General features: G+C 47.5%; 1 protein-coding gene across 3 annotated transcripts in view; it reads right to left on the reverse strand.

The window, feature by feature from the left end:
• DOK5 (docking protein 5) overlaps positions 1 to 23,731 on the reverse strand; it is a 106,665-nt gene that overhangs the window by 3,924 nt on the left and 79,010 nt on the right. The window contains exons 6-8 of one of the 3 annotated variants that reach the window (XM_040981045.1): positions 22,357 to 22,492; positions 4,301 to 4,421; positions 2,420 to 2,429 (exon numbers count right to left, since the gene is read on the reverse strand). In XM_040981045.1, coding sequence (XP_040836979.1) covers positions 2,420 to 2,429; positions 4,301 to 4,421; positions 22,357 to 22,492 — 267 coding nt within the window. The remainder of the gene's footprint in view (positions 1 to 2,419; positions 2,430 to 4,300; positions 4,422 to 22,356; positions 22,493 to 23,731) is intronic. The other 2 variants (XM_040981044.1, XM_040981047.1) reach the window with 2 other exon arrangements.

The raw sequence follows: 23,731 nt of genomic DNA on the forward strand, positions 1-23,731 counted from the left end.
TGATATTAAGCAGATCTGCTTAACAACCGACTACACGTCTCGTTCAACTGCAAAGCCTTAGGCGGGAAGAACGCCTGGTGCCTAGTCCTGTGCACGTTGGTCACCTACCAAGACACAGCATAAACACTGGCCAAGAAAATGAATGAGTGGGTGGATAAAGGAGAGATGAAGACGCCTTAGGTCCTTCCTGAGGATCATGTAACAGAACATGTAACCAGCCCCTGAAATGTTCCGTTTCTTGGTGCAAATGAGCATTCCAGTTGTCTCAGGCAGCTGCACTGAGATCCACAGAGATCAGACAGGAGGTTTCTATGCAAAATATACAGTGTATCCCATGAAAGTAACATTTAAATGCTGTTTGTATTTAAAATGTGCAATTACTTCTACAGGTTTGAAAGGGAGAGACAGAGGTAGGCGCAGAGGCAGACAAAGCGAGATACCCTGTCTACTGTGCAGAGTTAGACGGGCTAAGAGGTAATGAGGGTCTCTAGGCCCTGGCGAAGTCACTGTTTGAAAATGTAAAATCTCACTTCTCTCCATTTTTTACCTAGTTGCCATTACCCTGAGTTGTCATCACGACGAAAGCCAGGAGACAGAGCGCACACCAACCCCAGCTCTGAGTTCCTGTCAAGGAGAAGGGGCCATCAGAGGAGGAAGCCACCAGTCCCACCCTCTGGAATCCTTTTTGTTCTGAACAAGGAGCTACACATTGCTGCCCATTGTGAAGGAGTCCCCACCCCGTCACCCCCTTTTCGTTCGTTTGTTCATGCTTTGATTGGTCCATTTGTCCCCTCCCTGAGACGGTGCCTAACACACTCCATCTCCACCATTCTCTCAGGTCTGTTCCTTTTCTACCCCTCCTATCACTAGGACAGGAGACCTCTCTCTCTTAAATCAGCTTTGCTTTGCACAGTGAAATTGTCCTCATGAAAATTCTTCTTTCCTGTGAGACCAGAAATGATTTTGCTGTTGTCTTTCACGGCAAATTCCCAACACTGCCACCCTTCAAATGCCTGTAACGGCTGGGACCAGGCCAGATCAGGATGAAGCATGGCACTCAGGCCTGTCTCCCCTGGATGGCAGGGACCCATGTACTCGAACTGTCACTGCTGCCTCCCAGGAAGCATTTGAGCTGGAAGCCGGGATCGGGAGCAGAGTTGGGGCACACAATGTCCTCATGGAAGGTATGGCCCGCCTGCAAGAACGGCATTATGGCAGACCCTCACTGAAGAGGCCTCTCTTTGCAGAAACAGGCCAGGGCTCTCAGCACTTCCCCTGGAGCCTGTCATTGCGCTTCTACAGAGAACAGAAGGCTCTGGGCCCAAACAAGTGAGAGGTAGACCAGAGGCCAGGCATTCTCTGCTCCAGGCCATCCCAGCACCTGTCGGAAAGACTTGCCTTCTGATTAAGGAGAGGGGTTAGCATGTACCACTTTCCCCAAACTTGCCTGATACATCTGTTTTCAGAGGGCAAAGAGGACATACTTTAGGAACAGCTCTCCACAGAACATGGGCAAACAACACTCTTGCTAATTTATCCAGCGCATGCTGAAAAGCGTGCTATGCATAGGACAGTGTTCAACACGGCTTCCTGAACACCTCTCTGTCACCAGTTCTCCACTTTCACGACACATCGCCCTCGTGCTGCAGCTCTGCAGAGGGGCATCGCTATTAAACTGGAAAGCACAGTAGGAGAGATGGTGAAGGAAGATGAACGGATTCGGCAGGGTTAAAACTCAGCTGTAAGACAGTGATGACTTCATCACCAACCAGCAGGTGGCAGTCTAGGACTAACTTGGAGGAGATAAACTTTTTTTTTTTTTCAAGATTTATTTTATCAGAAAATCAGATTTACAGAGAGAAGGAGATACAAACAGAAAGATTCCCCATCCACTGACCCACTCCCCAAATGGCCACAATGTCCGGAACTGAACCGATCCGGAACCAGGAGCTCTTCTGGGCCTCCCGCGTGGGTGCAGGGTCCCAAGGCTTTGGGCCGTTCTCCACTGCTTTCCCAGGCCACAAGCAGGAAGCTGGATGGGAAGTGGAGCTGCCGGGATTAGAACCGGCACCCATATGGAATCCTGGCGTGTTCAAGGCGAGGACTTTAGCCTCTAGGCCACACCGCCGGGCCCTCAAATACTGTTTCACCAATTAATTCAGACCACGCCTAGAAGAGAATCAGTGTCATTTCTGAGGTTAACCTGCAGCACTGCCAAGAAAAGCCGGTGTGGGATCTGTCCTGGTAGTAACAGAGGCAACACCATCCGGGGACACCAGCGACACAAGCACACAGATCTTCCAGTCCCTCCCTCCCTGCCCCGATTTCCTTGTTTCTGGGAGTAGATGAATTCACGTTCCCATATTCTGGTTATGCAGACAACCAGCCTTGATAAGAAAGACGATGTTACATAGGTAGCCTGGAAACATCTTCTACCTTCCATGATTATTATTTACGTTACAGTCTATTTAAAAAGTATAACTAGTAATTAAAATAGAAGCAATGAGAAATGTTTGTATTAAACATTAATGGGGGCCATGGCTAATCCTCCGGTAAACATGTGGGCGCTGGTTCATGTCCCGGCTGCCCCACTGCCCTTCCAGCTCCCTGCCTGTGGCCGGGAAAAGCACGGGAGGACGGCCCAAAGCCTTGGGATCCTGCACCCACACGGGAGACCCCAATGGGACTCTTGGCTCCCGGCTTCAGATCAGCTCAGTTCCAGCTGGTGTGGTCATTTGGGGAAGTGAACAAACTGCAAATCTGTGTTTCCAGTGAAAATACATAAGTCTTTAAAAAGAATAAATATTTAAATAAGAAATTGAATAAACTTGAAAATTATTTAAATAATGAATGTTTTATACCTATTTCTGCAAGTAGTAACTATTACAATGAGAGTCTAAGTCCTAAGTATGACAAAAATGCTATTGCAAAAATTACAACATCTTGCCAAGTTGAAACGGGAATAAGTTGCATTCACAACAACCCCTCCTAACCCAGCTCTTTAAGGGAAGGTCACTGCATCACAACTCAGCCGGACACCGAGGAGGCGTGTGCAGGGTCTGCTGCAGGCCACACGTGAACAGATGGAATCAGAGCAGAATGTAAACAGCATTGGCACCACAGTAACACAATGCGCTCCCCGTGAACGCCAAGAGACCGGCTCTGTGCAAGCAGCGGACTATGGCATGAATGCAAGGGCCACAGCCGCAACTCTCCTGCCCTCCTGACTGTCACTGCTTCCTGCAAGTGCCAGGCCTGAGTCGGTGGCCACACGAGTGACACGGGATCCTGATCTTCACCTTGGAGGTGAGCATGATCAACACGGCCATTTGAGGGATGAGCAAGTCTGGAGGTGAGATGGGGGGAGGGGGCAGGAGTTCCCTGGGCCGGGGGAGGGGAGTGGGCGGTGGACACAGCACTGTGAGCCAAGCCAGAGGAACAGAGGATCAGAAGGGGGGACTAAGAGGAAGCTGCTGTGAGCAGCACGGAGGAGGCCTGGAGGCGGGGCCACTAGGTTCTGTGCTCATTCATGCATGCTTGCGCTTGTTGATTCAGCAAAGCTCAGCTTACAAAGAGGAGTGCAGACTCTCGTCCCCCTCCCCACAAGGCCTCCCCACATGGTGTGCCTGCTGTATTAGTCATGGATCTATAAAGTGTACACACACAAGTGATTCTTTCATCAAAACATCAAAATGCACATTTTAAACAACAAGGACAGCTTAAAAAATCATCCTCCCTGCCTAGCCCTACATCCTCCTTTGGAGACTTTTTCCCCCTAGGTTCCCAAGGGCTTATTAATGCTGATCTCACACAGGGAGCGCAGACCCTCTCATTGAGACAGAGCTTCCTATGTGTGAGCATTCAAAAGAATTCCCTGAAGGCTTCTTAAGGCACTGCTGGCTGGTCCACTCTCCGGGCTCCAGCTCTGTGGGACTGAACAGGAGCCAGCAGGGTTCACCTTTGGCAGACTTGCAGGTAACCCGGCCTTGACCCAGTGTTGGGTTTGCTGCGAGTGTAGGCTGCTCAGCCATCTCCTCCACGCTGTGGCCCAGAATCTCTGCAAGGAAGAGCCTAAGAACCTGCCTTTCCAACAACTTCCCTGGATCATGGTAACAGGTGGCAAAGGTTTGCGAGTCAGACTCTAGAGAGGAGCCTGGCCTCAGGAGGAGGGGCTTGGCAGCAGGACCAGGACAGCAGCAGTCACCCAAGCTGTCCCCATCCCCAGAGCTGTCCCCCACAGGCACCCATGCTGACCCCATCCCCAGGACCGCCCCCTCCCTACATGGAGTCCCAAACTTACCCTGCAGGTGGTAGAGCTGTCCAGTGCTGTGCTGCCGCGTGATGTGCTGCCAGTAGGCACTGCGGGGCAGGGGCACCATGGTGCTCAGTGAGGCGGCTCGCTCGCTCATCTTCATCTGCAGCTGCAGGCAAGTGGAAGAGAGTGGTGCGTAAGTAACACTGGGCTGAGACCAACCAAGCAGACACTGGGAGAACACAGGGCCCCAGCACCAGGGAGCTGGCCTGCCCCACAACCCCACCCCACCCCTGCCAATCCAGAAGCATTTCCAGTGGTGATGCCCAGGGTAGAATCCATTGTACATTCTGCCAGCAACATGCCTTGAGTTGCCTTGGACACACCTCCTCTGATTTGGCTCTGATTTGGGGAGGGGATGGAAATGAAAGGAATGAAAGGGAAGGGGAGGGGGCACTGCCCAGGCCCGCAGCAGTGGGTACAGGAACAAGCACATACTGGGCACGGTTAGAATTAGAAACCTGGAAATTTAGAGTAGCAGGGAAACCCAAGATGTGGAATTAAAACATCACATACTCTTTTACACTATTTTTTTACAATAAATAAAATAACTAGAAATTACTCCACAGAATTGCAAAGTCAGGGCACTTCTGCTCTACTGGACACTGACCTTCCAGAAATGCCTGCCTCTCTCAAGCCATGGATAAAGTCAGGCTGTATGAAGCCCACTCAACAAGGATGCTATGTCCACATTCATGGTCACTGTCATTGTAAGGGGTAGCCTAGAGAGCCCAGCAAGGCTGGAGGCTGGCTTGAGGTCCCCAAACAATGCAGGACAATGCTTGCCTGCAATGCTGGCAGCAGGCAGGCTGGGAGGCAGAGTAAGGGCTCCCCAACACACCAGAAGACATGCAGCCACAGGCCTAAGCAGGACTAAGTGGGACTAAGTGGGCCTCACAGGCCTGCAGCCGAGGGCTCTCCGAGCCACCTGTGTTGCTTGACTGCCTGCACTGTGGCTGATTAGGGCCTTTCCTGGACAGAAGCTTACCAAAGGCTTGTTCCTTCTATCTTCAAGTGACTTCAGTTCTGAGAACGTAGGCTTCCCTGGCCTAGAAAAATCCCTGCATGGGCTAACAACCTCACTGTCATACAGGATGCTCCTCGATGTGTCGCCTGAACTCAATGGGGCATTATCCTGAAGCAAGCTGCACACCACACATGACCCACAATAACATCTTGCAGATCCAGAGGACAACATCAACAAAGCTCACACATCAACTGTTTCACTTCCTGCAGGGGTCAGGAAAACTTACAAAGAGTTAAGTATCCTCAGGCAAACAGCCACACTTGTGAGCGGGATGCTCGGCCTATTCCACATCCCAGTGTGACTGTACCATGTGGTGTGGCTACTTCCACCTGCTCCCTGCCCAAGGACTCTCACTACTTCTCCTCTGGTTAACACCTACCGTCCCTTCAGGAGCGCACTAGGGAATCTCTTTCTCCACACGCTCCCCTTGGATTGCTCCCTTGCCAGGAACAGGAACATTTCCTCAATACCTCACTGAATATTCTTCCTCAAACCAAGCTACTGTTCCGAGGAAATGCTAAACTAGCCTGCCTCCATACAACAGATCAGGACTCCTGGAGAACAGGGAGTAAATCTTTATTTTCTGTGTCCCCCATAACAGAGCAAGAACCTCCAGAGGCTAAGTAAATATAGGATGAGTGGATGAAAGGATGGAAAGAAGAATGGAGAGATGGATGGATAGGTGGTTGGATGGATGGATGGATGGATGGAGGGAGAGTGGAGGGATGGATGGATAGGTGGAGAGGTGGATAGGTGGTTGGGTGGATGAGTGAATGGATGAATAAGTAGATGAATGGATGGATAGATGGATGGATGGATGGGTGGATGGATGGATGGATGGATGGATAGTTCCCTCTGTTACCAGTGTCACCTCAGGAGCCCACCAAGGAAGTAAGACCTAGCTTCTGCCTTTCAGTGCTCCACCTCTCCCAGTAGTGAACAGCAGGGTTACACATAGGTCTATTCTTAACCAGGCCTAAATGAGTTCTAATACGTGATTTCCAGCGGCACTTAACTGATGGTGAAGCCTTAATTCCTCCTCCATGAGATGTCCCACTACTATCATAGATAAAATCATATCACAAATAAAAAGTACTTCAGAATTCTGGAAGGAAATAATAGCAAAATATATTACAATAAATAAGCAATTACACTCTATTTCAGCAATCCCTTTCTTGAGTTTAAAAACTTAGTTAACTGAAGTTCAGGAGCTAGATGAGATGAAACTGACACTTCATAAGGATACAGATGCATTCATGTTTGTCAGAGTCTGCTTTACCTTTTAAATCTTGCATCTTTAGAGACAGAGAGACCTAAATTCTGTTAGCTCAATCCCCAAGTACGCCTGCAGCTGGGGCAGGCCAGAGCTGGGGGTGGGAACTCAATTCAAGTCTCACATGTTTGGCAAGGACCCAAATACCAGAGTCATCAGCTGCGGCCTGGCAGGGTGCACATGGGCACAGAGTCGGGACCCAAACCTGGGACTCAAGTCAGCCACTCCCTAGGGGGTGCCCACACAACCACTGGGCACCAAGCACATTCTAATATGATATGACTTATTAATGGCAAAATACACCTGAGATTTCCCCCTCGTCGGGCTGAATTACATTCTAGCAAAACCCTGCAACGGCACTGAGGCATTACAAAGGTTCATTCACATTTCTGTTATGGACCAACTAGTAAGTGGACTTGTGGATGAGTCTCCATTGGCACCACTCAAGTTCACTGTTTCAATGTGACAACCATAACAAATCTATAAATAAAGCAAGCACAGCTGGGTTCCAATAAGACTCTACTTACCAAAATAGATACAGGCTAGAGTTTGTCCCCCTAAATTAGAACTATTCTGCATGACTTGGAAGGAGTACTTCCATCAGGAATTGATTGTTGGTTGAGAAAACCAGGGTGTAGCTTTTAAAAGTGTAAGATGGCCACAGTTTCTTGACCCAAGGCCCCAAACACATATGTCTTATATGTACATGTGTATGTACATGTGCATATACATGCAAACATCCGTTTAGGATTATATGTCTGCACAGAGAGGACCATGAAAGATACAAACTTCAGGTTGAAGTTGCTAATAAGGGGACAACAGGGGAGAAGAGATGTGTTCAAAGAATCACAAGACCATTGCAGCACTAATCACCATCTACATGACCATAATTTTGCAGTTAGTCAAATTTTACCTACATGTGCTTATGTCAAAATAAATAGGATTCCGAAGCCAGGCCTTATCTCTAAGGATAGTTGTGGAAATTAGCTGAAATGAAGCACCCAGACTTTCAGCAAAGAGCCAGATGGAGCGGCTCATTCCAACTGCAATTATCCCTCAATTAGACTAAGCCTCGGAGCTCGGTTTCTGCTCACGCACCCCCTGCCTGTCAAGCCCAGCCCCTTCCCTCATTCGGGCCGCTGAATTCCACACTCCCCGCGCCTTGCTTGTTGCATGTATTCCTTGTTTCACCCATTTAGCACTCCAGCTAACCTTTGGAATTCTCACTGTGCTGGACCCTAGAAACGTACAAGTGAGTAAAAGGCAGTAGCTCTGTTCCCCAGGACTTGGCGGGGCGCAGGTAGCTGCTGGTTGAAAGCCCAGCTGTGGTCTCGTGGCCTCCTGCCCCCACGGCAGTGGCACTTCTCTTGCTGTTAGAGAGAGCAGACCCCGTGGTCAGCAGAATTCCTGCACCAGGATCAGAACGACTCACATATGCTCATATGCCCAGTGCACAGAGTAGGCACTGATTAAAACTCAACTGAAGGGTTGAATCAGCAGAATACCTGTATAATCCACCTTCCTTCTGCCATCTTATCCTCTCACAACCCAGGTTGCTTTTGGGCCTAGCAGGTGCCAATCAATGTGCCCAAAAATTGCTTCATCTTGTTCCACCTGTTGAGATACAAATTATTTCATTTCTGCCAGGAAAATAGCAGAAGATGATCAGCGTTTGGTCCCCTGCACTCACCTAGGAGATGAAGAAGAAGCTCCTGGCTCCTATCTTTAGCCTGGCCCAGACCAGCTTTGTAGTCATCTAGCAGGGAATCACAGAGTGAAATTTCTCTCTCTTTAAGTCTATCAAATAAATAAATGGTTTTTAAAAACAAAACAAAAGAAGATACCACGTCTGTGTTTAACACCAGGCCTCTGATCCAGGACTGCAGTTGCTAACAAAGCTATGGCAGTCCACATGGAAATCCTAGAGATGTGATGAAGACCTCGAAAGATGGGCTATGTCCGTTCTGTTCACCTTGAGATAAGCCCTTGACCTTCACTGCCGAAACAACAGGAAGTGGCCCAAAGCACAGACTCCAGCAAGCGGGCATGCTCCTGCACGACAGGGCAGGACGTTAGAATGTCTGCCAGGCCCTCACTCTACCCTCCTCCACTCCCAAAGGCCTTCCTTCTAGCGGAAATTAAATATCTGCCAAGCACATGGTCTCTCCTCTAGCTTCTCCAGAAGCCTGTCCACGTGGGCTGCCTCTTCCCGATTCCAGCTCTGACAGGTGTTTGGCAGCAACCGCCTCAAGCTGTCTCCGCTTTCACCAAGTCCTCTCCCCTGTCCTGACATCTGGAGGAACACGGATGCATTTTCCTTTTATCAACACATTACCCAGATATCACAAAACATTATTGCACTGTCCAGGAAATCAAACAAGCGGGGGCCTACTTCTCCCATGTTACAAAACAAGAAGAAAGTGGCTAGGAGAAAGCCTGCTTTTCAGCTAAGGAGAAAATGTAGACTCCTCCGGGTGCGCAGAGCTCTGCCTGAAACAACGCCGCCATTGAGGCGCGTGCCTTCCACAAGCAGGCTGTTAGTGAAATCAACCATTTGGGACCAAGTTTCTGAGTGTGGTATTTTGCTAAGCACCAGATGCACTCAAATGGTTATTTTCATGGGGAATGAAAGTGATTTGCATCCATTTACTCAGAGCCATCTGAAAGCTCAGCCACATGCACAAAACCACATCGCTGCTCCCTTTGCCCCTGCTGATTCTCTAGCCTCCTCGCGCAGGGAATCCTCTCCCCACCTGTGCACTCAGACACCCCCGAGAGACTGAGTTTCCCACGACTTTTTCAAACAGACTTGCTTTGAAGCTGAACTGGATTTGGTTTCACAGAGAAACAAAAGCGAGACATAGAGAGATGGAAAGAGATCTTCCAGCTTCTGATTTACCTCCCAAACATCCACGACAGCCAAGGATGGGCTACACCAAAGTCAAAAGACAGGTCTCCCGTGGCGGGAGAGGGGGCCCCAGGATTGGAGTACTCATCTACTGCACTCCAGGGAGCACATCAGCAGAACTGGAGTCAGAACTGAGCTGCCCGGATAGGAACCAGGCATTCCAATATAGCATGCAGATGTTCCACGCAGTGTCAGACAGGCTCTCCGATGCCCATGTTTTGCCCAGAGCCTGCAGTTATGAACAGACCGGCAGACTCAGGCACCATGTAGAGGCCTTGACCTCCGTGCTGGTGCTTGTCTGCACTTGGCGTGGCAGAGCACTCATGACCAGCTGTAGATTCATGAAGCTCCTACTGAATGTCAGGCCCCACTCGGCAGGCAGGGGCTTTTCTGCATAGCATAGTCTGATGGGACATACTTGGTCCGTTATTTGATAATGCACCCATACCGCCAGCCCTATCACCCAAATTCCCAGTACTATCTGCTTCTAACCTCATCACATCAGGACAGACCTTCTTCTCCCAGCCCACCTGATGCCAACTTGTGTGAGCAGAAAGGGAAACATCAGAATAGCTTTCAAAGCTCCCTACTTCCTCTTCCTACGTACCAGCCCATGTGACCCACACAGCACTCACATATGGCATATGAAGTATCGTATATGTGCTGCCGAAGCGAGCACTGCATATGAAGTATAAAATGAAGAAAAGAACCTCCAATCACAGACATACCGACCAACCCATTGCATTGTGGCCCAGTCTAATCAGAGCTTGAACTTTGGTACCTGTGACATTTGGGACCAGGTTACCGTGTACTCTGAAGACCACTGTGTGCACTGGAAGACGTTAGCCGCACCTTTAGCTTCCGACCAGTGGGTGGTAATAGGAGCCCCAGTACCGACCACCAACAGTGAGCAAAGTAGTACAAAATACCACATTGGAAACAACTGCTACCCAGCGAGAACCAATGGTTTGGGGTGCTCACGTTCCAGTCTGCCCGGCAGCATCCTGGTCACAGCTGCTTTCAAAGGCCAACACCCTGAGCAGTCCCACAGGGCCCAAGGATAAGCACGGTCCATGATTGGTTTGAAAATCCTAATAGTTTTGGGATAGCATTTTCATTTATACCCAAGTCTATAAACTGACACTCAGTTTTCTTCCTCATAGCTTCCACTTGAACACTCAAAGACATCCCTGCTTAAAAAAAACTGCCCTGGGTCACCCTTCTGATCACAGCTCACAGGGCACTGAAGAGCTTCTCACACAGCTTGCACCTTGCTGACTGAGATGGCCCAGTATCCTGCGGCACATGACTCAACTGGCAGCAGGCCAGGGACACAGGCACACACACACACGCCGAGCCTTTGGCTGCACACCCAGCCTGACATATTCCTCAGTGAGAGCTGCCCTTGGTACCACCATGAAGGCACCTTCAACACGGACAGAAACCTTGAAAATATCTTAACACAAGTCTAACAGATAGCCGATTATAAGTTGTTGCCCTTCAACCAGGGACTGCAAACTCAAGTGCCCACGTGAGTCATAGGGGCAACGTCAAAACCTTGGTTATCCCGACAACAAGAAGTGGTGAGAACGTCATTCCACAAGAAAAGCAAATGGCAGCTGACATTACACTGTAGCTCAGGCAAGCTGCACGTTATGGAATATATCCCATTTTAAACATTGGAAACAAATTTAACTTAAAAAAAAAAAGCACCACATAAGCCAGTTCCTTAGACCAAACAAAAAACAGCCTGCCTGGGCCAGTGTAGAACCCTTTCTCTCCAATCCGGACATTTTCACTTCTTTACCCTGGACTGGCCAGTTGAGATACTGACTGATGTTTCGTTGCTGCTTGAACTTGAGCCAATAGGTAACTTGCCGTTTCTCCTTCTATAGCTTCATAATGAAGAAGGTTTTGATAAAGTAAACACATTCTTGGGCAGGAACCAGTTAAGTGGCCAGTTTCCAGCTCTACAGAGACCATCAACTGGACCCGCACACACACACACCACTGCACCCCCTGTCAGATGCTGAACCCTTCCCAGCTGGTGTCACCTATCCTGGCTCCACCCTCAAAGCTCTGCTCCAGGGAACCTTCTGGTTGCCAACTGAAATACCAACATGCATCTACTGGGACAGCCACACCTGGAACCTTTTCTAAATTATATTCATCATCTCTGAAAAGTGCCAGTTCATAAATGGCCTGTGGTTTCACAGATCGCTTTTATGATCCTTGCCTTTGGCACACTGTTGGATTGGGGGGAGAGAGAGTGAATCCACATGGCTTAGAGGGAAGAGATGTTTTAAATATGTCCAGTTGTATTTAATTCCCAAGAGAAAGATTGAGCAGGAATTGGGGAACTATGATCTGCAGCTGATATCTTTGTTGAGCGTGGCGCAAACTAAAACCAGTTTTTATCATGTTTTAAGTAATGAAGACAGGAGGCAGTAGCAAAGACACAGCAGCAGAGCCCTCATGGAGCCCACAAAGTCCAAGATACTTGCTGCTTGGCCCCTTAGAAAAAATGCCTGCCAACCTCTAAAGGAAATGGATAAATTTCCTATTTCCTGACTTACACTGAGTAAATTCCATCATCCCTCACACCTCATCACTACCCCCTCTCCTCTGCCATGACTAACACGGAAAGAATCACATTAGTGGCTACTGTTCCCGTGGCTATCACATTGCCCCGTGATCCTGCACTGTCGAGTGACAGAGAACCCCCCAACCAGCCCACTGTCGTGCCAGCATCAGACTTCCAAGAGTTGCTGTCTTGCAAAGTCACCATCTGGAACATTAATGTGATTTTTTGAGTTCATAAACAAAGCCACATCATGCATAACAGTCCATTTGTGCAGCGATGAGCTAAGAAACAAGCCCAGCATGGTGACAGGAGTGCACAGCCCAGGGGAGGGACTATGTGAGGGAAGGTGACAAGTGACAAGCAGGTAAACTCACCAACACACAGTGCAAGTTACGATATTGTTCTGAGATGGAAGCGCATGTGCTCAGGAAGTGGGGTTGTTTTCTTAATACTCTGGAGCAAATTCATGGCGCATCACGCAAGTCTGCGCTTCGCTGCAACCGATCCTGTCTGAATGAAACTTAGTCTATCTCAGTATTAAGAATTTTCTCCATTTAGCTTCTTTCAGTTTCTAAATATTTCCAGCTGACTGGGACTCAATTTGATCAATTTAGCGTTAGCGGGTAGCCCTGAAGACACTCATGTGAGGAGCCACTCTGCTTTAAGTTTTGGCTTCACTGCTTCCTTAGCCTCAAAAATGAGATGACACTGCCTGCATCTGGAGGGTAATGTTGAAGCTGTAATGGTAACACAGGTGGGACACGTGTGGTAGGCCTGGCACCCATTACAAGCTCAGTGAAGCCAAAGTGCGTTCTCTTCTTCTGACTCCCCAATGCCTTAGCCCTCCCCTCCCATCCCCTCCTCTCCCTCCTCCTCAGCGGCAGAAGTGCACAGCTAACACTTAGTCATCAATACTGAGCTGGACTTCCGGCACAGCCCCTATGTCTTGCCTTGCAAAGTTTCCTATCAAGTCTGCAAGCTCAACCACTTAATTATTTTTACTTGCATTTTATACACTCACAGAGAGAGACCCTGCCCCCTTCTCTCCTCACCAGTCGCACCAGCTCCATTCGCCATATGCTGGAAATTCAACCACCCTTCCCCCCTATTTCTAGAATTATGTCTGTATGGGTTTCCAAAGTGAAGTGAGGAAAGGGACACTGTGCTCGGACACGTGTGAGATTGCTGTAACCTGCCTACTATTCTACCTTGCCTCCATTCATTTTAGGCACTTGATACACACACGACTCTTCCTGCAGTCATAATTACATACAGTCCTTCCATTTCTGCCTCACAGAACTCCTCACACATCACGTGCAATCATCAGTCCTCCATTGGTGGACATGTCACCGCTTGCCAGTTATTTATTTTACTACTGCATGACACAGTACCATAGGCTCTGGAATTTCCCTTCCTCTGTTCCCAAGCCCAGCTCCCCCTCACACACACACACTGATTTCCCCTATATTATTACAATAGTATAGTCCTTCACAAGCAGTCATAAGTCCATCATTCTGCTATTAAAGTGTATCCTGACGTTGCGGGCATGGACAATGGCAGAGAGTCCAGCATCCTATTGTCAAGATATATTTATCGGTTTCACTGGGGGTCCGTCCTCGACATAGAGATACACACTGCATTATATCTTCACATCTATGTGTGGCCATCTCTACTACACAGTCACTATTTCTCCCCTTAAATGAAAAGCCATAAAACAAAACCAACAGAAAGAAAAATAGAAAAGTTACAATCACCTCTCTCCAGTTATTTCTATTACAAGTAAGTTCCCCGAGAGTAAGAACTCCTGGGTCATTTCCCAAGCATCACACACACTGTTTAATGCAACGGTAGGGAATCTCTTCAGCCATTTGGACATTTATAACCTCGTTCACAGGCCATAGAGAATTACCAACGTAAGAATTAGACTGCTAAAGATTTACTAAATTCCAAGTGGTTGCTTGGGCAGGCCACACCACATGACATCACAGTTCCTGGGAAGCCAGATGTTTCTCTGCCGCGAGGGCTCCAGTGGGTAGTAGGGCTCAGCCACTCTCTGTAGCAAGAGAAGAAGGCGTTTTGCCCTGAGGCTTACAGTGGCAAGAGGCCCCCATAGCGGAGTGTCTGAGTCCAGTGTCTGAGCAGACTCCTGTCCCCGGCACCTGCTAATGTGCACATCGCGAGGACAGTGACAGTCACTCAGTGACAGTGACAGACCCTGCACCCACAAGGGAGACCCAGAAGAGGCTCCTGGCTTCTGGCTTTGGTTTGGCTCAGCTCTGGCCATTGCGGCCACTTGAGGAGTAAATCAACAGATCTTTCTCTCTGTCTCTCCTCTCTGTATATCTGACTTTCCATTAAAAATAATTTAAACATATATATTTAAAAAAGGCAAACATGAGCCTGGCAGGACAGTGTAGCAGTTAAAGTCCTTGCCTTGAATGTGACAGGATCCCAAATGGGCGCCGGTTCTAATCCTGGCAGCCCTGCCTCCCATCCAGCTCCCTGCTTGTGTCCTGGAAACGAAGTTGAGGATGGCCCAAAGCCTTGGGGCCCTGCACCCAGGTGGGAGACCTGAAAAAAACCCCTAGGTCCTGGCTTCGGATCAGCTCAGCTCAAGTCATTGCGGCTGTTTGGGGACAGAGCCCTAGGACAGAAGCTCTTCCTGTCTTCTCTCTGTATATCCACCTTTCCAATAAAAAGAAATAAATCTTTTTTTTAAAAAAAAAAAAAAAAAAGGCAACCACAAAGCGGAAAAAAAAAGCCTGTTCTGCAAAAGAATGGCAGAAGGAAGAAATGGCAATCCCCCTTACCTTAATCTAATGAATATTCATGTGCATTAAGCATCTACTAGTACCCATCTTTGCTGGTATATCCTTCTAGGAAGCACTACGGCTGGGTGTAAAGATGAGTGTTTGATTTTGAGGAATAAGGACAAATAAGTCTCCAAAGAGAACACAGCAAAGTGAACTCATCGAACAGTATTTTGAATGGTATAAATCAGAGCTCCTTATCCAAGCTTTAAGCTCCTTTAAGTTTGTAAAAGATTTCTCAATGTTGTATTGTATTTTCCCCATAAGACCTACTACATCGCTTTGCAAGCAGTGCGTCGGTATTCTATATAAAAGCTGTTCCAGCAGTAGTTAATATGTCAGCATATTTAAAAAGGTTTAATTCAGGAGGGAGAAAAAGCTTATAATTGCCTTAAGTGTATGTTTAAAAAAATCCATAAGTTAACCCAATTGACTAGAAGTCATAGATAAAAGAAGAGGTGAAGACAGAGGTGGGGCGATTCGTGAAGACATAATGCAAATACACCAAGCAGAGGTCAGAGTCAGGGTCCAAACAGCAATGAAATTCATTCCTTGATTTCTCTGGTGTCCTCTGCATGCTAAAAAAAAAAAAAAAAAAAAAGCTGGCAAGCTGCATCTGAAACTAGTTTGAATACAAACTGATTTGATTCAAGATTTATGGAAGAAGAAAGCTACTTGAATTCTACAAATTCATTAGCAATATTTATTTGTGAAATCCAGTTTAGAAGTAACTCCATCCACTGAGCAAGGAAGAGGTGGCACAGACCAGCTTGCACCTCACACGCAAGCCTGTGTGTCTTCAGGGCCCCGGAGGCTGGGGGAGAACTCCCCATGGGGCCTGCCTGCCACTCCCGGGGTGGGGGCCGGGAGGGGTCCCCCTCTGCAACCCCAGGGAAAAACCAGCAAAATAGCAGCCATTCTTCACCCTGAGGCTCCCGCCTAGAAGGAACGTCTAAAAATGACAGATCGTGGAATGAGGAACATCCCACACACTGCCACTCCTTGTTCCCAAATTAGACTGTGCTAGACGCTGATCTCAAAGGTGGCAAAAATAGCTGGCTGCTCAAGGGAGGACCCAAGCTGCCCCGTGGTCCCTGCTGCAGGAGCAAGGCTGCTGGCCGCTGGTGAGCAAGCAAGTCCTCTCCCCAGCTCCATCCATGCCAGGTCCTTCCTCTAACTGCACTCGCAGCTTCTTCCCACGCCCCCTTTCCCCTTCAGAGCAAATTACAACAAAGCAATGAATTATGAGTCCGAAGGTAAGGGAGGAGGAATTATAAGATTGCTGCTTGATACCAAAACCACTAAAAGAAATGGAATTTCTCTTAAGAGCAATTTTTAGATGCACATTGGTAGATGCTGCTCATATTCAAGGTGCTGGTGGTTGAGCCTGAAGTGGTCCCAGGACTCACATGACTGTTGAAGCTCTAATGCCTTCCTGTCTGGCGGAAGGATGAAAGGTGGAGGCTTAGTCCAATTTGGCATCGGAGAGGCTGCGCCCCCTGGGAGGTCCTCGGGTCATGGGGTGTGTCCTTAGTGGGCTGTTCTTGGGAGAGGTTTGATTAATAGAGCTCCAGCTCAACTTAGGTTCATTCATTCTCTCTCTCTCTTGCTTTCTCACTCTCTTTCTCTGGCTCACAAGAACTATGACACAATGGACGTGTGTTGTAGAATTTAGATATCTTTGCTATGCAACAATAGAAAGCACCTGTAGTAATACACACACTCATGGACCAGCAAATGGGCAGCAAGATGCCAGAAGGACTCCTTGTTGAGTGTGCCTATAGTCAGGGGCAGCAGATTGAAGATGTGCTGTCCACACAGGGCACTGGGCATGGCATTGCCAAGCCTTTTCACTTTTCAAGACAAGGCAAGGATCTCAATGACATAAGAACCTCATGTTCTTCTAAAGGTATTGGCCACTAAGAGGGAGTCCCCAGGGCAGCAAGGAGCTGGTCTCAGGTAGGGCAGAGATGTGTGAGGCCCTGACTTAGATACATGGTAGGAGGGCTTTATCCCCGCACATCTGCTATTTCTAAGCAAAGGCATTAAACCTTCAATCCTCAGGTCACCGTGAAAATTACAAACTGCTCAAATAGTCCTTAAAATACCATGTATCACAAACCAATATCTTAAAACATCAAATAACACTGCCCTACAGGTTCTGAAGGTCAGTTTACTGGGCAATGATGCGAAAGCATTGGCATGGCTGGATCCTTCTGGAGGCCAGGAGAAAGATCCATTGACAGGCAATATCCACTGACTTCTTCTGGTTGATGGTCCCTTCTTTCACCTTCCAAGCCAGCCATATGATATCTTAAAGTCCTCTGTCTCACTCCCCCATCACCTCGCCCTCCTTCTGACATGAATTATGTCTCATTAGAATATGTGCTGAGGCACTGGATCCACTTGAATAATGCAGGATAATCTCTGCATCTCATGAGCCTTAACTTGGTAAACTTTTGCCAAGTGCCTTTGACCACATAAGGCTGGAAGATCTGTTCGGGGAGCCATTATTCCACCTGCTGTAACTATTAGTACAATTGTCCTTCCCTCTGTCTTCCACTTGATGAGCTCTGGCCCCCCCAGGTCACAGGGCTGATGCGAATCCATGCACTGCAGGCCCCCTGGTGCAGCACTGCAGCCTGTGGTCTGGAGATGTGTTGCGGGGTGTTTCACAGCAGGAGCGGTTAACAGTGATTAGCACTCCTGGGAATGAGGTGTGGGCCAGAGGTGAGTGGCACCATCTCTCTCCAGCGACAATTGTGGGTCACAGGGAAGCAAGGCAGCCAGGACACAGCAGGCCTGGGTGGGTCCATTCTCTCCTTGCCAGAAAACTCAAAATGCTGACCCAGGGAGGGAGGCTGGGCCAGCAATGTTGTCTTCACACGTTTCTTTTCACTGTTGTATCTCTTTCCCCCCATGGTTAGGGATTGTTTCAGTACATTGATTTTAAGCCTTGCACGATCCCTGGCTTAACTTCCTGGAGATTCAAATCCCATTTTCAAGACTACTCATTTAAAAGAGAAAATTGTTGCCTTAAAAAACACCTATTTTTGCACAACTCGTTAAGCATACGGTAAATGAAGAGCAAATGACATTATTTTCTACTTAAATCTGCAAAGGGATGATCTGAACGAATTACTCATATTGTTGATTAATTTTAGCAAAAATAATGAGAAGGTAGTAAATGGGAAAACATGTGCATACAGAACCTGCCTTTCAAACACAAAATAATTTGTGCTAATTAGGGCTTTATAAATAAGGTAATCCTGGAAAAAACTTCTTAGATTGCTGAAAGGCACCTACTGGGATAGCTATACAATTCAAATGCAATCATGTGTGGCCCAATCAGTTTTAAATGACTTGAATAATACTCTATAGTTCTCTCTCCTCTAGCTCTCTCTCCTTTCATCTATCCATCAATATCCAGAACTGATCATTATTTGGGGGAAATGGACGTTGAGACTACAGTTGTTTACAAAGGAAGTATTTTCAAAAGGCTACTGGGAAGGAAACTCAAATCCTTAAAAATTAATCATAACCCTGGGGTCAATAATCGGTGTTTAAGAACTTATGCTGGGCCTCGCACGATGGCTCAGTGGCTAAATCCTCCCCTTGCAAGCACTGGGATTCCATATGGGTACCAGTTCATGTCCTGGTTGCTCCACTCCCCGCCTAGGTCTCTGTTTATGGCCTAGGAAAGCACGGTAGGGTGGGCTGATGCCTTGGGATGCTGCATTAGCATAGGAGACCCAGAAGAAGATCCTGGCTACTGGCTTCAGCTTGGCATGAAGCCTAACGGTTTTGATACACATTGCATGTTAGACTATCTGAGTTTACACCCTTGCTTTGGCTCCCAACTTTGCTTCCTGCCAGGGCAGAAGCAGATGCTGGTGTCTCCTGTGGAAGCTCTGGATTGCAGTTCTGGCTCCAGGTGTTGGTGCAGCCTCAGCCTGGCTGTTGTGGATACTTGGAGAGGGAACCAGTACACAGCCATACTGTCAGTCCTCTCCTGTCTCAAAGACTCAGAAAAGAAAGAAAGAGAAAAGGAAAAAGAAAAGAACTTTGCGTGTGTGAGCAACGGCTGAGTTCCTGTAGGACAGGTGTACGAATGATTTGCTTTGTCCTGGCTCCATCGTGTTGTCTTCAATTTTCAAAACAAATCTGATTGCGTTTGAAACCAGAAAGTAGCAAATGTATGTTTCCAATCATTTCGTATAATGCTTTTTGATTATCTAAAATGTGTAAATTATGTCATCCCCAAGTCCATCTTGCCTTTAAGTTTGTTTTACTCAGGAACTCAGGGAAAGAAATGTGGCAAACACGAAAATGGGTTTGATGGAGCCCTTGGTTGCTAGAAAACCCCCGGACAGGGCCATTCTCATCAAGCATTTCTGGCATCAGTCTGGACCCAACATTCTGCTCAGCTGCTAGTAAGGGCAGTGCTAAGAGCTGCCTTCTTTCTTTCACTGCAACTTATTCTATCATGGCCTTTCGACTGAATGTATTACAAAGGCATCTCAGTTCAAGCTCAAAAGAACAAGATGAGACAAATACCACTGCCTTTCCCACGTCACAAAGGGGACGACTGGAGCTTGGGGAAAGGCAGAACTCGGTCTCATCCACAGGTCTGAACATTTCAGGGTTGGTCTTAGAACGAGCTCTGGCTTCATGAGCAGTGACCCTAAATACAACACGATGGCCATCCCTTCTCTGCTTTGAGTCTACTCCTCAACCTGTCAGATTAGTCAGGGTTTTAGAGAAAGCAGGAGAATGTATTATCCTCTCTCTAAGTGTGTGTGTGTGCACGCACACGCTCCTGTGCACACATAAGTATACATGTATATTTATATGGGGATGGAGAGAGAGCAGGGGAGCATGTACCACAGGGAACAGGCCAGTGCAGTGATGGAGGCTGAGAAGTCCTATGGTCACTGGCTGAAGGCCCGAGAACAGAAGAGAGGCAAGTGTGAGTTCTCTCTAGAAGGCAGACAGAGATGGATGCCCCAGTTTGTGACTATCAAGCAAAGACAGCCACTCTCCCTCACCTGCCTTGGATTCTATTCGGGCATTTGGTGAGCCCCGCCCCCCCGGCACCCCCGAGAGGGAAAATGCTTGATTCAGCCCAAGGATACAAGCCCCAATTGCGCTCTCAGACACACCCAAACTAAGGTTTAACCATGGACCTGGGCATCCTGCATCCTGATCAGCTTTGCAGATGATAGAGTAATTCAAGATGTTCACAGAAAAAATGGAATAAAAAGTAGAAGTGCACCGATGTATCAAAACTATTTTGGTGCAAAATTATTTTTTTCATAGTTTGCAGGAAATGTGTATTAAACTTTTTGCACTAAAATAAATTCTAATTTTACTTAATTCCAGTCTTCTATGAATGCTGCACAGTTTGTATATGCCTACTAGTTTGCCATTACAACCCCTGACCATAGCCCAGGACTGCATTGCAAACCTTTCTCGGCCACTTTGGCAGTCAGGCCTCTGTCAGCAGGTGTGAACATGTAAGCCACTTCTGGCACATGGCAAGCATTTGTTCTATTCCAACACTCAGCCCAGACTGTGCCTAATTTCCAGGACCCATAGCAAAGGTAAAATGTGAAAAAGAATAAAAGTATTTCTAAATAAGAAGGAAAAATTAAAACCTCGGGATAAGAGGAAAAGTGTCAAGATTTTGGTTTCTACTCATCCACGTGTGTTCAGAGCACAGCTGTGCCCATCTGGACATGTTTGCCACGGCTGCTCCAGCTGCTTTTGTGCTGCAATGGCCTTTAGTGGTTCCAACAGGGCCCACATTACTGCACACTGATGAAAGCATTTACCATCTGGTCCTTCACGGTGCATTTCCTGACCTTGGCTCCGACACCCAGAAGGCAGGGCACACGAGGCCTCAACCGGGGCTGCCTTGGACCAGGCTGCCCTGCATGCTTCCCTGCTCCTTCAATCCAGCCAACCCACAGGTTAAATCATAAAGTTTCAAACTACCCACATTCTACCAGGAAAAACCCGGTTCCTCCCAGGTGCGCAGCTCCGTGAAGCTGTTTCCAACCACATATGTGGAATTTGCTTCTTTCATATTTAAAGTTTAATGGATTCATTCTACTTGAAGAAACTTCTGAAGTATAACTCTTTGGACAGTCCATAGCACAATCCAATTCAAGAAGAGGTGCTCCGGGGGTGGGCTAAAGCATCTTGCACATCAACACATCCATGATGACTGTTTATCAACCCAAGGCAGTACATGCATGGCTCTGTGTGGCAGGCAAATTGGTTCTTGTTGTCCTACAAAGTGTCATGTTTTTAATTGGAATTAATTTCCAACTGTTACCAACTAGAAAATATTACACAGAGACACATACCCATACTTCAAAAAGTTAGTGGAAATGGCATTAAGAGATAAATTTATTTTGGTGCAAACAAAAATTCAGACATACACTGGTTTTCAAGAAATTCACAGAAATGGGTATTTCTGGGGAAAAAACTATGGATGGATCCCCATTTCTACTTTTGAATTTAAAAATTTTTTGTTATTTGAGAAACTCAGAGATAGGAGAGAGAGAGAGAGAGAGAGAAATGCTCTCATGCAGTGGTTGACTCTCTAAACGACCACAACAGTTGAGCCTGGGCCAGGTTGAAACCAGGTCAGGAACTAAGTGCAGATTCCCATGTGGATTGCAGAACCCCAAGCACTGAGTCATCAGACTTTTTGCCCGGAGTCTGCAGGACTCTGCTGGAATGGAGACAGGAGCCTGGACTTGAACCCGGACACATCAGATGGGGTAAACACTAGGACAGATGTCAAACACTAGGACAAAGGCCCACCATCTTAACTCCACTTTCCTGAGGACTTTTTCAAGTATACACATACACACACACACACACACACACACACACACACACACACACAATCAGTTTCCCTTGAAAAGTCCAGAGATCGACCTGTTTGGAGCTCGTAATATCGTGTCAACACTTGTCTCAGGCGTTTCATTTGAGTGTGCTTGTCAGCAACACCCCCCCCCCCCGCCCTCTCATTTCTCCACCCTCTCATTTCTGCTTTCACTCTGGACTCTTGGTACTTGAGCTTATTGTCTCTATTATTTCTGATACAGCTACAAATACACCCCCACAGGCACGTGATACACAGTTATGTCTACTGATATCCGTACACCAAAATAACTTGATGTGGACATGCATGCATGTTCAAATCACAAAAATGCATAAACAAAGGGTCAGGGATACATACATGCTTATACTGTTAGCAACTGGTCCCTCTGGAATTTCATGGATGGAACTGAATACAAAGAATACATGACTGAGTATAAGAGTAAACCATGTGCTCAAATAATGCCGGCCATATTCCAGCCCAAATTTCCCAGATTGCATTCCACAGTGGCATACTCCGGATCATAAGGAAGAAATCCCAAACCTACCATTGAATTTTTCACGCTCTGTAGCAAGCGCTCATGCTGCTCAGCGATAGCCAGGGCAGCAGAGTGGACTTTCTGATAGATGGCCTCTCCGTCTCGCGTCTGAAAGATAAACAGCCCTTCGCCAGTCTCACACATCCTGTGGAAGCAAAAACAAGAGGTGTCTGAAAACCCAGCTCCCAGACATTCGAGGCACAAAGAACCCGGCATCCACCAGAGGCTGATCCCTTTGGCTATATTTTACATTAGGACTGGAGGCTCGCATCTACTGGACAAAGTTAACTGCAATCAAAATGGTCAGAGTGTCCAGTAAATTGTTACTAACATGGGCAGGGAACCCATTCACTCTAATATGAGCAGACTGTGAGTTGCTATTCTTACTTGCAATTCACAAATCCAAGGAGAAGACTAATTTTAAAAGCAGGCATCTGAGGTGGCAGTGAACATGCACCTGGGGTCTCCTCACACCCACATCAGAGTGCCTGGTTTGGATTCAGATTCGAGTTTCCTTCCGATGCACACCCCAGGAGGCAGCAGATGTGGTCCAGGACTGTAGGTCCCTGTCACAGCTTGGGGTTTCTCCGTGGAAAGGAGAGCTTTCTCTCTCTGACTCGCGCTCTCTTCCTAATAAATGAACAAATAAAAATAAAAATACAAAATCCTAAAAATAAAACCAAGCCAGCTCTGGATAGCCAGCCTCGTGTGCATGGCGCAGAGGCCCGTGTGTAGGTGCAGTGCCTGCTGCCACGCAGAACTCCACGTCAGAGGGCAGCCCGGGCCGCTGAGAGGCGGAAGGAAGCCTCCACGCTTCTCTGAGTCTAGCCTTCCTCACTGGTGGTGGCTTTAAGGATGCTCTCATTTCCAGCATCACAGACCAAATCCTACTTCAGCTTCCACTTGGTGTGAAGAATTCAAGCAGCTAAGAGCTACAGACAACAAAAAACAGCAAACAAACAACAACTATGATGGGACAAGTACCATAGCATAGCTGGCTGCTTGTGATGCCAGCACCCCATATGGGTGCCTACTTTAGCCCCAGCTCTTCCAATTCCAACCTAGCTCCCTGCCAGTGCATCTTGGAAAGCAGTGGACTAGGGCCCCAGTGCTTTGGCCCCTGCACCTATGTGGGAAACCCAGAAGAAGCTCCTGGCTCCTGCCTTCAGTCTGGCTGAACCTTAGACATTGTAACCATTTGGGAAATGAGCCACTAGATGGAAGATCTCCCTCCTTCTCTCTCTCTCTCTGTCTCTCCAGTTCTGTCATTCAAATAATTAAAACCTTAAAAAATTGTTTTAAGTTAACTTTGGGGTCAGTGTCACGGCACAGCGTATTAAGCCACTACCTGTAACATTGGCATCACAGAGTCCTGGCTGCTCCA

This window comes from Ochotona curzoniae, unplaced genomic scaffold (assembly GCF_017591425.1).
Source record: "Ochotona curzoniae isolate NIBS_2020 unplaced genomic scaffold, NIBS_Ocur_1.0 contig_3520, whole genome shotgun sequence".
Lineage (NCBI taxonomy): Eukaryota > Metazoa > Chordata > Mammalia > Lagomorpha > Ochotonidae > Ochotona > Ochotona curzoniae.